General features: G+C 30.0%; 1 protein-coding gene across 3 annotated transcripts in view; it reads right to left on the reverse strand.

The window, feature by feature from the left end:
* Positions 1-16,429, reverse strand: part of LOC144845570 (dual 3',5'-cyclic-AMP and -GMP phosphodiesterase 11-like) — an 87,490-nt gene that overhangs the window by 15,406 nt on the left and 55,655 nt on the right. For 2 of the 3 annotated variants that reach the window (XR_013612570.1, XM_078702993.1), the window contains exons 6-10: positions 14,217-14,255; positions 8,668-8,747; positions 7,719-7,779; positions 3,159-3,206; positions 1,362-1,505 (exon numbers count right to left, since the gene is read on the reverse strand). Coding sequence is in view for 2 of the 3 variants with exons in the window: in XM_078702993.1 (XP_078559119.1) it covers positions 1,362-1,505; positions 3,159-3,206; positions 7,719-7,779; positions 8,668-8,747; positions 14,217-14,255 (372 nt within the window). In the remaining variant the exon portion in view is untranslated. The remainder of the gene's footprint in view (positions 1-1,361; positions 1,506-3,158; positions 3,207-7,718; positions 7,780-8,667; positions 8,748-14,216; positions 14,256-16,429) is intronic. The other variant, XM_078702994.1, reaches the window with a different exon arrangement.

Genomic DNA, 16,429 nt, shown 5'->3' on the forward strand with positions numbered 1-16,429 from the left:
AACATCAATAAATTATAGGAAGTTTAATGAGTATCGACTGATTGCAATGGCAGTGATGTCACGTGCACAATTGTACATCATACCACACACAGGTCATCACAATGTGTCATTTACAAATTTTCATATTATAGTATGCAATGAGGGTAATCTTCTCATTTTCTAAATTATTAGCAATTTAAAATCAAAAGGCGTGTCCACCACACTAAGTAAATGTAGTTAGACGGTACTTAGTACTGTATCTAAAATTTGCCCTGTATCATAGGAACATTCTGTAATACAGTGCTATCCCATAACAAAAAGTCTTAGATATAGCTCTATATCTATTAGCCTTATAAGTTATCGCCTTAATAGATATAGCTCTATTACCTATTAAGGTACCTACTAATAAGTAGATTTTAGGCAGATTTTAGATAGGTCCTAATAGGTTTTACCTCATTAGCATAATTCAAAATCCCCACTAATAGAATTAGATAGATTTTTCACTATTTTTAATCTGTGAGAAACACAGTTGTATACATCTATCTATTGTCTACTTACAATAGCTATACCAAGGGCTACCAGCAACCTATTAATAGACATAAACAAACTGATAATAGCCAGTAACTTTTAATAAACTATCTATTTTATACAATAGATAGATATGGACTACCAGATAGCTATTAGAAATCTATGAGTATCATATCTATCAACTGTCTACTTATAATAGCTATACTAGGGCTACCAATAACCTATTAATAGACTGTTAACAAATAATTAATAGCCAGTAACTATTAATCAACTATCTATTTTATATAGCTGGGAAGTAGTCATTCCATTGTTTACTCATTGAGTTAAAATCCTTAGTAGGCGAGATAAAAAGCTCTACTTAAAAACTATTAGGGCTACTAAAAATAGAGCTATTTCTACTTACGACTACTTAAATCTACTAATTTTTTTTTGCTATGGGATATTTGTATCATAGGTGATAAGCCTAACCCACCCTTAGCTGTAACACAGGGGTCACATGTGATACAGGGGTTACATGTGACACATGTGAACTGTATTGAAACATTTGCCTATTATGATAAACTGCATGGACATGCCATGTGGAATAGTACAGAGAATTGGTCATATAGGTGGGCTAAATTAAAAAAAACCAAATCTACTAAAATGCCCATCTTGTTTAAACTTACTTTTATTGGTTATTTGCTCTAAAGCTCTGTCTACATCAAACTAGTTTGACAAAAAAAGTGTGATGTGACCAAAAATGGTAGCGATGCTCATATATGGTAGTGATATATATGGGCACATCACATTTTTTTGTCACATAAAGTTTAATGGTGTAGACAGAGCTTTTATAAACCTTCAAAAATCAACATTACCTCAAACATCTCTTCATCATTCTTGTTGAAAGCAACTCCGTCTATTTTGTTTACAAGTAGACTGACGCCCACGATGGTGCCATTTGCATTCCTTATTGGCATACACAACATTTGTTTTGTTCGGAACCCTGTTTGCTCGTCACACTGTGGATTAAAAAATGTTGTTAAATGCAGATGTTTACATTTTTGAATTTTTGTAAATGTATACAATGAATATTGAATTTGTCAACAAGTATTGACCTTATTAATCTTATTTTATCTTAACTGTCAACAGTGGTAGGTGGTCTAACTTTGGGTCAGCCCAGGGCCAGTCTAAACATTTTGTAGCATTTAAACTTCCAATAATAAGTACAGTAAATATAATTGGTTTCTGGTGTGACAAATATATGTACTGAATGCTGACAAACCAATTGAAATATGCAACATACTCCAATTTTGCACAAGCTATCACAACACTGAATTGGCTTGTAGACATGTGCAAATGTTAGTTATGCTTTATTGGTGTGGTGGTATATTGCATATTAAATGGTGTGTGTTCTGGGTACTTTAACAAAAGAAGGTTTTTCCTATCTATGATTTATGGAAACAAGCTCTTTCTTCCAGAAGGCACTCATGAACACATGCCATTGCATATTAGGTCAAACATTTCAAATCCACAAAAACCAGCAGTCGCAACCAGCTTTGAAACAGAACAATTTCATAGAGGGCATACCTTACTCTGGCTTTCAGAGCATTCATTCAAGCATTGATTCACTTCCCAAAGTCCCTGGGGATTACGTGCGGCTTAATTTAATTGGTGAGTACATTACGAGACAATCATTCATAAACAAAAACCAATTGAAACTGATGTTGATGGATTAGAATAACCAGATATTATAAGAATGTTAAATAATTAAATTTACAGTACCGCAAATACTAAAGATACAGAATGGATATATAAGATATATATAAGATATACTGCAGTTCTGAAAAACAAGACAGAACTACTCGAGCTACAAAGAAAGCCGTAAAAATGTAAAAATCAATTTATATTTGTCCTAGATATTATTTCATTGTCTTTCAGTACCCCCCATGAGAATAAGTGGCTTAATGTGTTAACGCTATATCACATGTTTACGAGACTATAAACTATGACACGCAGCTCGCACTGAATGAGCCTGTGACGTTTGTTGTGACAGAATACGGTAAAGGTCATGTTCATCTACTAGTTACTTGTCAGAAGCATTCAATGCTAAAAATACATTATTGACAACATATAAATGTAATAAATCTTATCAAGTTGATTTTGAATTGACTTATTGTCTTTTATTTCTATTGATCTTATTTTATACTTAATTTAATTCCAAGGAAATGAGTTATGTCATCCATATCATATTCAACTAAATTGTTGAAAGAAAGCGTTAACAAAATACATTTTTCTTTTTTTTTAAATTTACGATTTGCCAGACTGTGTAATATTAATCAATCTTGTTTAAAGTCATTAACTGCAGACAACCAGTGGTGGCTATGTTATCAAAGAGATATGTTGGCAGAGAAGGAGGAGAAAGAAAATGTGACCGAACTTTAAAGCTATGTCTACACTATCAAACTTATGTGACAAAAAAAATGTGATGTGCCCAAATATGGTAGTGATATGCCCAAATATGGTAGTGATATGACATCATCATGTCTATATATGAGCACATCACATTTTTTTGTCACATAAAGTTTGATAGTGTAGACAGAGATTTAGGAAAATTTATTTGTTGTATTTGAGGTTTAAAAAAATATTTCCAATACATCATAATTTCTGCTTACCTTTGAATCAAATTTCGGCTCATTATATGCATCTGATATATTCAAAGTCTGTAAGATAAAATTGGATTGGATTTTCATTATTAAAAGACTCAATGCATTTATAAACATATTATAAATTAACTTTGTCATGTTTGGAATTGCTTGATCTCCTGTACGTTGTTTTTCAGAACTACCAGTTAACTTGAAGAAAGTTATGCTTGGTTGCACAGTTCTAGGTTTTTAGGCTAGTCAATTTCTGCATAGGTGAAGTTCAGTCCTTTCAGTCTTCAGGGCTGCCAGCAAAATTCTAGTCATGTTTGGTTCCAGATTCTTAGGAAACCGACAGCTAGAGTTTGCTTGCATAGGGGTTAGATCTTTTTCCATTCAGTTACCAGACAACTTCTACAAAGTCATGTTTGGTTTAACAGTTTCAGGTTTTCATGCCTTGATTGTTTACTGCAATGTATTGTGGGTAAAAGTTGCTCCCATTCAGTCTTCAGGGCTGCCATCAAAATTCTAGTCATGTTGATTGCACAGTTCAAAGTTTGTAGGCAGGACAACTTCTATGTGTTAGGTTTCATAGGTAATATCTTTTGCACTCATCAGTTGAATTCTTCTTCTAAAATTCATCTTTGGTTGCACAGTTCAAAGTTTGTAGGCAGGACAACTTCAAGAGTTTGGTGACATACAGTGTAATATTTGCTCCAACTCTTTAGAGCTGCCAGCCAGCAATCACACCTAGAAAGTTATGTTTGACTCCAGAGTAGCTTCTACTTTATCCTACAATCTACCATCCTCTGGGAAAAGTTTGTGTTTGGCAGAGTTGATATCCAACTTCTAGAAAGTAGTTTGTTGCATGACACTATTATTTTCCTTCAGTCCAATTGCCAGCCAAAGTGTAAACACTGTGCCATTCACTTAACAGTTTTTTTGTGTCATAAATACACATTTTTCAAACATTTGATATAGCTACAAACAACCTTTAGCTGACCCTAATAACAAACTTTCTTCTCATAAAAAAATAATGTTAAATACATTCTTGAAACACATCTCGGTCTGAACTCTGATATTTAAAGTTACACTTTTGAACTGTCAGAAAAGATCTTTTGTAATGTTTAATTTGAATAAAGGAAACCTATGTCAGTAAAATATATTAAATATACTATTTTATAGAGTATAACTTTATTATTAAGGGACATCTTCGGAACTAAACAAATAGTAAATAGAGGTTTGCTAGTGTTAAAACATATATTGCCCGATGTTTGATTCACAGGAAAGTCTCTTATAATAGATTCTACTGTATAATAATTTTCAAAAAACCAATTATTCAGTTTTAACAAACAAATGTTTTTAAAAAGAAGAAACATTTCTATGTGGTAATGTACAATCTGTTATTTTTAAAAAATACAACAAAAACTGATTACTTTTATTGATTTTAGTTTAGTATTCATGAAACATAACTATTTTAAATGTTAATGCCAGGACTCTGTAGAAGTTGCACACTAATGGACTTTAATAGTAACATAGCCAGGTTTAATGTTTAGCTACTGCATAAAGTAGGTCTGTTCTCTAGACATGCTTGTATGAACAACTCATTTTCATGTCTACGGCAATATAAAACGTACAATAAAATTGTTTTCATTAATAAGGGAATTTGTTAAATTGTTCCCTTTCTCCACATTTTGTGGTTATCAGAATTTCAGTTAATCTTAAGAAATACAACTTCCTGATGAAAACCAATATATCAGTGGATAGTTATATATCTAATAATATTCTGTGTATATACTAAATTCAGTCTTGTAAGTCATATTAAATCATACTATTAAGGTTTAATTTAAATTTAAATCATATCTAAAAATAAACAATGTTTATTTATACTACAATGAAATAAATACAGTAGAGCATATATAATTAATAAATATATAACAATAACAAAACCACAAACAACCCCTATTTAAGGGACACTTAATCAATTGAAGAAGATATAAGAGAAAGATTCATAAAGAAAATTGTATAAATTTGCCTGTTAGAATGTTTAAATTATTCAATAACTGATTTAAAAATAGTATGTTTTTTTTACTAAATGTGCAAATATATAACAAAATGTGCATGTTACATTTGTTCTTATTTAATAATGTATGACTATAGAGCCAGGTTTGAGTATTGATTGTAGAAGGAGCACATTCCTTCATAATAACGACGACATAACACGTAGAACTCGAACTCCGTAATGACGTTGTAGCGTGAGACAATGAAAATTGACACTTGATAATGTTTTAAAAACCATACCTTAGGGAAATGTTAAACAAAAAGTAGAGCAGCAAAAAATCATATTGAGAAGTTACATCAATTTTTAATTAGCTTAGTGATTTTACAAAAACAAAATATGATATTTAAGTTGCGTTTATTGATTTAAAATAACAACACAGTAGAACCTCTATTAAGGGGACACTTTGGCATCCAACAAAGGATCCCTTAATAGAATGTCTTCTAAATAGGGATTAAATGTAGCATTAAAACATATACAGTAGATCCCCTATTAATTTTAAATACTGTAATTTGTAAATGTTTTTAACATTTGTAAATATTATAAAATAGAAATTTAGAGTAAATAAACTGTTTGTTGTAATAAAGACTCATATTAAATGCACCTTATCTTTTTGCGATTTGTTTTTTATGAAAAATCATACAGTAGACATTTAAAAGACAATTGAGGTGATTAAATTTAATAAGTATCGTCACTAATTGCGACCTGATCGAGTAATGCTGCCCCCAAGGGCTTTACAATGATGCACAAACTACGCAAAAACAAACATGCAATACGCTTTACTCTACTCAAGCAAAAAACTCACAATTAGCATCACCTTACAAAAGGTTGATTTACAGTTCGCAATTCTTATTCAACTGTCACAAATATTCCCCTGCGTGTCAAGGAAAATACGGTCGTAGATAGATGAGGCAGCTTAATACGAAACTATGCGGTGTAAATCACTCTGCGTTTAAAACAATTAGCATAATATGTGCTGTGATCCCTGCTGGCCAAATGCTATAAACCTTCCAATTGGTTTTATTGCGATTAATTTCCACGAATAAACACTTCGAAGATGACATTATCGCAACGTCATCATTTGGAAAACACTTTAAACAGATTTGATTTATGCGAGTGGTTTGATATACCAATGCGCTTTTAATAACAGGCCCATTTGAGTGAGATATCTGTTGTCTGCAATTTTCCTCCTTGTTTCTGGTGTTTATATCCTGGTGGTTCCTTGTAGCTTTAAATAGCATTGGCTACTAAACTAATCTACTATTATGAATATTATATCAAATGTTTAGATATATCTTTGATAATCTTTCCATAATTGTTTAATAAACTTTCAATGGATTTACTATGGTTATGACTAGAACTAACTTGCGTAACATTACCTTAATAGATGAACTTATTTTACATTGTCCTGGCATATCATTTATGATTATTCTAATTAATAAATTTTATCAACAAATGCAATGAAAGTGTTGGATAATCTGTAAGAATCTTCAAATAGTTACACAACAATCTCTTCATTAATCCTACTTCCTATCTTATTATCTTCCTAATCCTATTCAGATACAAAGGCTATGTCCATATTTTTTATGAAAGTAGATCCTGTTTTCAATGTGTGCATTATTAAATCCAAAGTCCACATAGGCTGCAATCCATCTGTATGTATTACTTCACCTTAATAGTATGTATACATAAGTCCAGATGTCTATCATAGCAAAAACAATCAATTTCTGTATTTAATAAAGAATAGACTTTTGTGACACAGTTTGATAATGTAAAATATTCTTGCAGATAGTGATACCCATAACTTCATCCATAGACCTATAATAGGTCCATGCTTCATCCATGTGATAAATATTCCAGTTTGATAATCTCAATTAATGTTATTTAATCTGGTAGTAATCTTCAACCAATACAGTATGTAATAAATCCATGGTACAGTGAATATTCCATATCTTTGCTGATCCTTCTTTTTTATATACAAATCCAATTTTTGATACGGCTACGTGGTAAATTTTAAATCAACATTCATTGTACTCATCATAGGTAATTAGCGATCATCTCTACCTTTAATGGCCTAATCTTTATTTTAGTAAATCCACTTTACGACATTTAGTAGAAATCTCGACAGTCAAAGCTAACAACGTGGGTGGATCTATCAGAGGATTGGATTATGAGGTTCAAGTTAGCCTTACATATGACAAGATGTCAACTACTCACACAGTGAGAACTAGCATTGAATACAACAAGCTAGGCCTCACATTCCTGCTCAGAATTAGTACAGTATAAGGGATTTTCAACTAAAGAAACAAAAAGTCTTGATAATGATTAGTAATTGTAGAATTCAATGTGATAAATGTTATATAGAACATGGTTTTGAACTATAAATCATATAAAATTGAAGAACATTTACACAGTGTAATGATAATAGATTCGTCTCAAAGGAACAGTGGACATGTTATACAAACTTTATCTCTCTATACGCATCTCTTCATGTCATGTGGTTTTTCTACACAATGTCAAAAACTAGATCTTACCTGCCCTGTGGTAGCCACAAATCCTGTAATACCCATATGTACGGGGAAACGACATGAGGAACTGTGAAATGAGAAAACAGAATATTTATTTGAAAATATTAACTGCAATATGTTTGATATTGTATTAAAAAACATCTATTAAAATCTCAGGAGATTTGCAGCGTTCAAGAGATTCCTATCTCAGTAGTGTTAGAATATTGGGGTTTCTTTAAATGTACTATAAAACTTGGACTGTTGATATTTACAAAGGTAAGTTGGTTTCATGAGCAGTGTTACCGATAACTTTGGTGGGCAAAAAAGACAAAAAAATTAAACGCCTATAAAAAATTGTTTGAGAAGAAATAAGAAAACTCTAAAAATTATATCTTGATAGATATAAATAAGCAAGATAAATTGTTTATTAACATTTTTTAATAAACGATTAAATAAAACATAGGTGCATTTTTGATATGATATAAAAAAAAATGTTTGTTAATAAACTATTTTTAGAATATTACATCTTTATTAACAGTTATTTTCTAAAGATAAGGGAAAGAAAACATAGGTCTTGCATTCTTATATTATTTAAAAAAATATTTTCTTTATTAAACTATTTTTAGAATAAATATTACTTCTTAATTACAGTTATTTCAACTGAAGAAAGGACAGACTCTTTATCATTAGATTGTTTTTTGATAATGGACCATTAAATATGACAATGTTGCCTTGGCATTTATCAATCTTTTTGCTTAAGTCAAGACATTTAAGAAATGCTTAAGTAAATGAGGGCAGTATACAAACTTATTTATCTCGAAAGATGCAATAGTTTGTGCACATGACCAAAAGAGGAGACTTGTTTTACCATAGAACCATTAACATAGAGACATAAATGTCAAAGAAGCGACATGGGTTACAGTAGCACTGTCTAAACTGCTCTGTCATTGACTCACTCACAATTTACTATACATACCCAGTACTAGAGCTGTTGATATTCTGACCCTTATTTTCCAAATCTGAAGTCCCTAGCTCATAGACCTGTGAGAATATTCCCTGTAAATTACAGAAAAGAAACAAAAATCTGTAAATTTATAAATCAAGTTAATACTATATTTTCAATTGAAATTAGGGGATACATTAGATTCTGTCACATAACCATTTATTATAATCTCTTGGGAGTCAACTATCGCATAAAAGGGAGCCCTCGATTGGCAATGACAAAAGAACAAGTCATGTTTTATTTCATTGTGCTCATACATGGACATTGGTAGTGATGGATGTAGGATTTTGAAATAGGGAAGCTCCAGGCCTAAAAAATGTAAAATGAAGTACAGAACTTTAATGTTCTATTTTTTGCATTGTAATTTAGTGGGAACAGGGCCGGTTGGGCTACCATTGGATCCACCTATGATTGGTGGCTCGTGCTACTTCATTCAATTCTTCAATACAGTTTTGGTGGATTCTAGGACCAGGTTAGACCAAGACACAATATGTCAATGCCCTCAGGTTATTACAAATCGAAGGCCCCCCCCCCCCCCTATTATATTTATAGGACATTGGTACTCGGTAGCATGAAGTATTACAGTGGACTAAAGGGAAGTGGAGTAAAATTGAGGTTATTAGTGATAGAGCCTATACTGTGCATTGAGTTTCAAGTTTAGGTATCATAATGCATTACATTGTATCGGAAAAATATCCACTCTAATGTTATGCATTCACCAAAAATCCCTTTATTACCACTGACCACAACAAATACATCCAAATTTCACATTAACAAAGCAATTAAAACCAAGAGATTATTAGTATAGTAAGTTTTGGGATAAAACCTAGAAAAACAAGACTTAGAACAAGCTTTTCAAATAATTAATAACTATAAAAGAATAATGATTTGTTGATAAAAAGTGATTTTCTAAAATGTGTCAATATAATGCTGTACCTCCACCCGTGTATTTAGTAATCAAGCATTTATGCTAATTTTTTCACTGTACTGGATTGTTATCAATCGTTTTATTTTTAAAATTGAGATGTAAAATTAAAAAAATACAATTTTCTGAAGCCTTTACTGTTAGTACAGTAGCTCATTTCATTCATACATTTTTACAGAATGGATTATATCATGAGCTCATAAAACACTGTCTTTTGGAAAATATCAGTAATTTTAGATTTGATTTGATTCACTGGGTGATAATTTCAATTTAATGACTTTTTATTAAAATCATAATTTTGGGGTAAAATGACTTAAAAATTTATTTTATAAGAAACAATCAATTTTTATCTATGAATCGATGATTGAAAAACAACTGTGTGTAAAATCATTATCCCAGAAAACAAACATGCAAACCTCAATCAGATATGTGTAAAAGAAGAATTTAAAGTGCATTGATGCATGGTGAAATGTTTTTATTTAATACTATTCATTTGACCATAGTTAAAAAAAACAAATCAAAACAAACGACGTGATAAAGAAAATATATTGACCGAGAGCATAATTGTTTTTCGATACATTTATTTTTAACACAAAGTTAGAAGAATGAATATCAGTGTTTCATATTAAATATTCCAATGAAGATCATCTGATGATAATATTTATAATGATGATGATGACAATATGATTTTAATTATCAAAATTTGAGTGAGGGCGGGGCACAATGCCGTCAATGATTATGATGATGAAGATGATGATAATGATAACAAAATTGAATTTATTGAAGTAATAAGAAACAAGATTATCCTTATATTATTTGAAGGTTCGCATGGCGAAATCAAATGTTGATATAAAGTTTGCGGTACACCACGTGTATAGTTCTGAAAAGATTATCCTTGACCTTATAATGATAGATATTTATGAAGCATAATTCTCCACTTCTAAAGTCAAATTGTTAACATGAGCTGGATTCCATAGCTACAATTATAAACAAACATACTGGCAACTACACCTGGGCAGAATGTTCTGCATCGTAAGAAAACTCTTTCGGACAGTTCTAGTATGTGTAGGAGTATGTGACAAGTATTAAGCTCTGTCTACACGATCAAATTTTATGGAAAAAAAAATGTAATGTGCCCATATATGGACATGATGATGTCATATCACTACCATATTTGGACACAGCACAAATTTTTTTGTTAAACTAGTTTGATAGTAGACAGAGCTATATACTAAAGAATTAAAGTTTACATCCCAAAAAGACATATTGATACCGAACCACAACCCCATCGATAAACGCATGCCTGTAAAGTTAACCAGTATAGGAAAATTACTACATCAAACAATTACTGTATAAACTATTAGTGGTTTAAATCTTTCAAAAAACCGACGGGCATGTCAACTTTTCTTAAGAAAATATCATTTTCATTTTTACATCCAACAATCTTTAAAACAAGCTTTTAAAACTATTAGATGGCCAGCCGAATTGGATTTCGGGCTAGTAAACAAACATACTAACTTGATGAATGGGATAATTGAACCTTAAGATATTAAAATCAACAAAACAATATTAAAAAAAATTATTCATATTCATAAAAAACATTTGGTAAACTGTGTCTGATTAGAAAATGAATTGAGAAGTCAAAGTATAAAAAGCGGAAATTAAGTTTTTTCTATAAATTTTGCAATTATGGTTGATTAATAAACGAATCTAACTTGTGCTATTCTTAAATTCTCATTTAGTACTTAGTCCACATTTATTGTACTTATTTTTTAACCTTTACAAATTAGTACTATAGCTATTTATTCCTTCCATATTACTTACATCTCTTTATTTTATCATCTATTTAAATAATTTCTCTTCCTGTTTATCGTTAACGAATTCTGAACTGTAATTGTAAATTAATATTTTTCTTTGCTATTTGGTATTTAAAATACAACATAGTCATCAACTCTAGTCTATAACAATATTAAGTTTGACGTCAATCGAAATGGAAATGTTTTTATGATGTACGTAAATGATTGTGTTTGTATTTTTAACTCATGAACAGATAATGGATGACCTCAAAATAAGAAAAAAAGTTGTAAGAAAAACATTTTTTTTAGACTGGCATTTAAAGCATAATTACAATGAAATAGTGTTCTACATTTACATTCTATGCCTATAAATGTCACCTAGCAATATCAACCAAATAATGTTTGAGTTTCTTCATTCAATATGATACTAGAACTAAAATAGTTTTTCTAAATCCTTGGTTTAAAATAGTTTGGTGTTTTAAACTGTATGACTTTCACACGAACTATCAAGCAACGATGCTGACATCATATTTTAAAATTAAAAACAGTTGCCGTACTTTTGGTAGAAATGTTGATGGCATGTTTATCTACAAACATAATAATTAATGATTTTAAACTAATCAGCATTGACTGTCACCTAATAAAGCTGTGTTTAATTCATACAATGGTTTATAGGGACAAAGGTGAATTTACAAATAATAATGTGCATTAATAAATGGTTTTAATATTAGAATATTAACACATTTAGAGTCTTCTAATTAAAGGTTATACACATTTTAACCAGGATTTTAGATTCTACTTACAGATCAATCAAGGTATTTTAGAAAAAATGATTATTTAAGTAAAAATAAATGATGCTTAAGATAAGGAGGCGATAGACTGCTGCATACATCATTGTGTTGTTTAATTTATCATATTTTCTAGTAAACATGTTCTGTTTCTCTCGTTTATTTAATATTATAAACGTACTCTTTAAACATTTATCAACACTCCAAGTGTTTAGACACTTCTTCCCTACGGACACTATCATATGGAACACCATGTTAAATTTATGAGGCATATATATTCACAATATGTGATATACCGAACCAAATAAAACATGGCAAATTCTCGCTCATAAATAATGAAAGCAGTGTTCAGAGCGCCGCCATTTTGCTATGAAGCATCTACAGTATGCCACTACAACATTTACGTTGAGAAAATTTAATAAAACACTATAACTATAATTCAATACTAATAACTCCTTTCTTATTTTCCATCATTCAGACAATAAAAGCTTCCATAATTTATTTCCATATTTTTCTGTTTTTGGCAGGATGGTTTGTTATTGTGTTCTTACATTTTTTTTCTTTCAAATATTTGTTTATTTGGTTATCCAGTATTTTTGTCTCCTAGTATTTTTATTTTCTATTTAGCTTCCTGCATTGTTTGTTTAATTGGTGTATCATTCGGTAGTCTAATTATTATCATTCTTTACAATAATTTAATTATAAAAAATAAATTTATGTGATAAAAATTATAAGAAAAACCGAATCTTATTTTAAAAATCTAGGAAAAAATTACAAATATTTAATCAAATTGCATGGTAATCTTTTTAAGCATAATGATGATAATAATAATAATATTAGAGTTACAAACTATTATATATAAAATCAAATGTTTTTACTATTACTAAAAATGTATTTTTTTGGGTGAGGGTGGAGTTTTTATTGTAATCTAACCAGAATGCTAAAATATGTTTAGATTGTATAATATTCCTAAAGGTAAGTTTAAAGTGAAATGCACTGAATTTACTACATTGGCAATGAGATGAACAATTTGTATGGATAAAACAATGGTAATGATTGACGTCATTTTAACATTTTTGGGGATAAACAAATGATTTATATAATATTAGTATTAAATCAATAAGCTATAATATTAAACACATTATTTGTTTTTATTACCTACAAAATAATCTTTAAAATGCAAAAACAGGATAGGAGATAATTTCCAGCGGTGTACTAAACAATTTATTTAAGACCAAAACAGTACATAAAAAAGGTAGAAAGAGAATACAATATAAAAGTATATAATATATAATATGTAAATAGAATAATAGTTAAATATAGGTTATATAAAATATACATAAGCACACGAAAATTCACTTTGTTGGGAATGCAAAGAGGAGAAAAAAGCCATTTTAAATATCCAAAATCGCAGTATTATAAGACATAAAAACAACAAAACACATCAATCGGCTAAAGCTCAGAGACAAAAAAAAACCAAATAAAAAAACGACACTCGTAGAAAAAAAGTATTATAAACACCAATTCATTCATTAAATAATTTGACATACATGATATGTGTTCATATATGGCAAAGAAAAAATAACCATTATATATTTTTGAGGTGATAAAGAAAATTTATAATATTAGTAGGCATGCCTATTATAGTAGAGTTGTACTTATTTTTTGTTCAACGTAAAATGTTAAGAATTTATGACTTGTAAAATAATTGGTTATGTAAATAGGATAAAAGCAGGTAAAAAGCAGACATATCTACAGTCTCAATGCTTGAATAAATGCAATTTCTACAAACACTAATAGATTTAAAGGAAGAAATAAAATATAGCTAGGTATAAAATGCAAAACCAATATTAGTAAATAGAATAATATAAATAGCGTGTTATTTGTTTAAAATGCGTGAAAATAGATGGAAAAAAGTCAAGAGAAAGCAACAAAAAATGTGAGCATGCAAAGGAGGAGCAAGTTGCTTATGAATATGCAAATATGGGAGGAGCTTAGGTTATGAATATTCACCGTATCCTTCTCCTTTATCTGTCGGCGTTTATTTCGCTTCTGTGAACATGAGCAGAATTAGATGAGAAATAAAAACAATAACTAACAAAGCGATGAACTAGGGAATTTACTTTTTTTTCAAGCAAAGAAAAATGAATTAGAAAAGATGGATTTTTTTTAATTTGTGCCTTCTTCATTTCTTAAAAAAAAGAAGAGAACAATATCAACACACAAGCATGTACCACAGCCAACCATATATGGAGCAAAAAATATCAATTCATGAATAAACATGAGATGGTTGTGGTGGAATGTCTGAATATTACGCTACTGCAAAACGTTTCATTATCCAGAGTAGTAAGGAAAAACAAAATTACATGTAAATATGCAATTATTATAATACATTATGTATATTAATAATATTGTCTGTTGTAAGTTGACCTCTCTTCAGCATCTGACCTTTAATAAAGCAATGCATGAATATGAAATCGGCAATATATAAATATAGTATTATGGCTATTATATTATAGTTTTTTTTAACAATGTTGTTATAATAATAAAACAAAAAGAAACATGATACATTTAATATAGCACATCATTTCTTTCACATACATACCACAACATTAAACACATTTAATGACATGAAACAAATGACAACATTAAAACAATGTTTGCACCTAAAAACAAATAAAAATATGGGAAAAAAACATACAATCAACAACATATGACATTTAAGACAGAAAACACAACATTACTGTACATTTTTCTTGATTTTTAACTGCACTTCACAATAGAAAGTTAAAATAAAAATGGAAATGTGGTTTCTAACGTGAATGAGAGACAGCAATGTGGGAGTTATACTGAAAAAGACAAAAATCGATGATGAAAAAGCTGAAGATGATAAAGATATGATCATGATTAATGATATTATAATTCATGAAGATGATGATGATGATTATCATATTAGATGATTATAATATGAAAATGATGTCAATATGAAGAATATGATTATATCTGTATATGTGATAATGATTTCTAGCATACTTTAACATGAAGTTTACAGATATATTCTATTCTATTCTTGGACTATTCTGGAACATTTTTAATAAACACATCAAGTCATAGACTTGGTTGGTAGAACGAAGCCTATAAATAGACTCATCTTACATACAACAACAAGGTGGACTTTCTGGCTTAATGGTTTAATTGAGTTCTCCGCTTGACTCCAATCTACACACAGGGTTGGGATGAAGAGGTGTTAGTGAGCCTAAAACTAACACACATTTCATTGCAATAACAAGCTGCCGAGCCTGAGCAAATCTTCCAAACCATTCTTTAAAACGCAAAAATATTTACAGAGGCTAAACCCGATATAAGATTTCAAGATCAGTTGGCAAAGATTACGATTGAAGGCGTCTGTACTTTAGAGATATCTTGTCTAATTATAGCATTTTCTTGTTTTACTTTATCAATTATTCATAATCAATTTTCGTTTTCATACATACTGTAAACATTTTTCGATAGATGATACAAGAATTAAATAAATTTATTGCTGTATATTATTTTGGTTATGATATATGAGGCAATCTATTTTGTGTAGCTTACTTCAATAAACCCACAATCAGTGAAAAAATTACTGTACCTGGTATTTGATAATTTTGTCTATAAAAATGCGGCGGCACAAGACCTAATGTTTATGGTAGTAATAATAATAATAAGTTATGTTTGCCCTGACTACCATTCTCATTGTTATGGTTGTAGGCCTATACCCGTCTTCCATCTTAAAGCCTTCTGGCATCCCTCCCTCCTCAGAAGATGATCACAACATCTTTGCTGCAAACATTATAGTTGCCATGCTATCTCTCATATTATATTCCAAGTTGCGATTCATCTTCTCTTTGACAGCACACATCTATGAAAACTTAAATTGATGCATTTTCAATGAGAATTGTAATAAAAGATCATTTCAACTCATGAAATAAAAAAATGCTTAAAGAGTCATTAGATTGCAAGATGGTTTAATGTTCTCAAGTCTAGTCTACTTGTCTGGGGTAATTTTCAATCCTCTGTATTTAATGTGTTCTCTCGAATATCACCATAATATTGTCCGTAATAAAATTTTATGTTAATGTACAATTCTTTATATCCACTTTTCTTTTTAATGAAAAAGAATACAGATACAGCAAAGAACCTATGGAATGAGTGCAGAATCTGTTTAGGATTTAGCCTATTCTCAC

Source organism: Antedon bifida, chromosome 6 (assembly GCF_963402885.1).
Source record: "Antedon bifida chromosome 6, ecAntBifi1.1, whole genome shotgun sequence".
Classification (NCBI taxonomy): Eukaryota; Metazoa; Echinodermata; class Crinoidea; order Comatulida; family Antedonidae; genus Antedon; species Antedon bifida.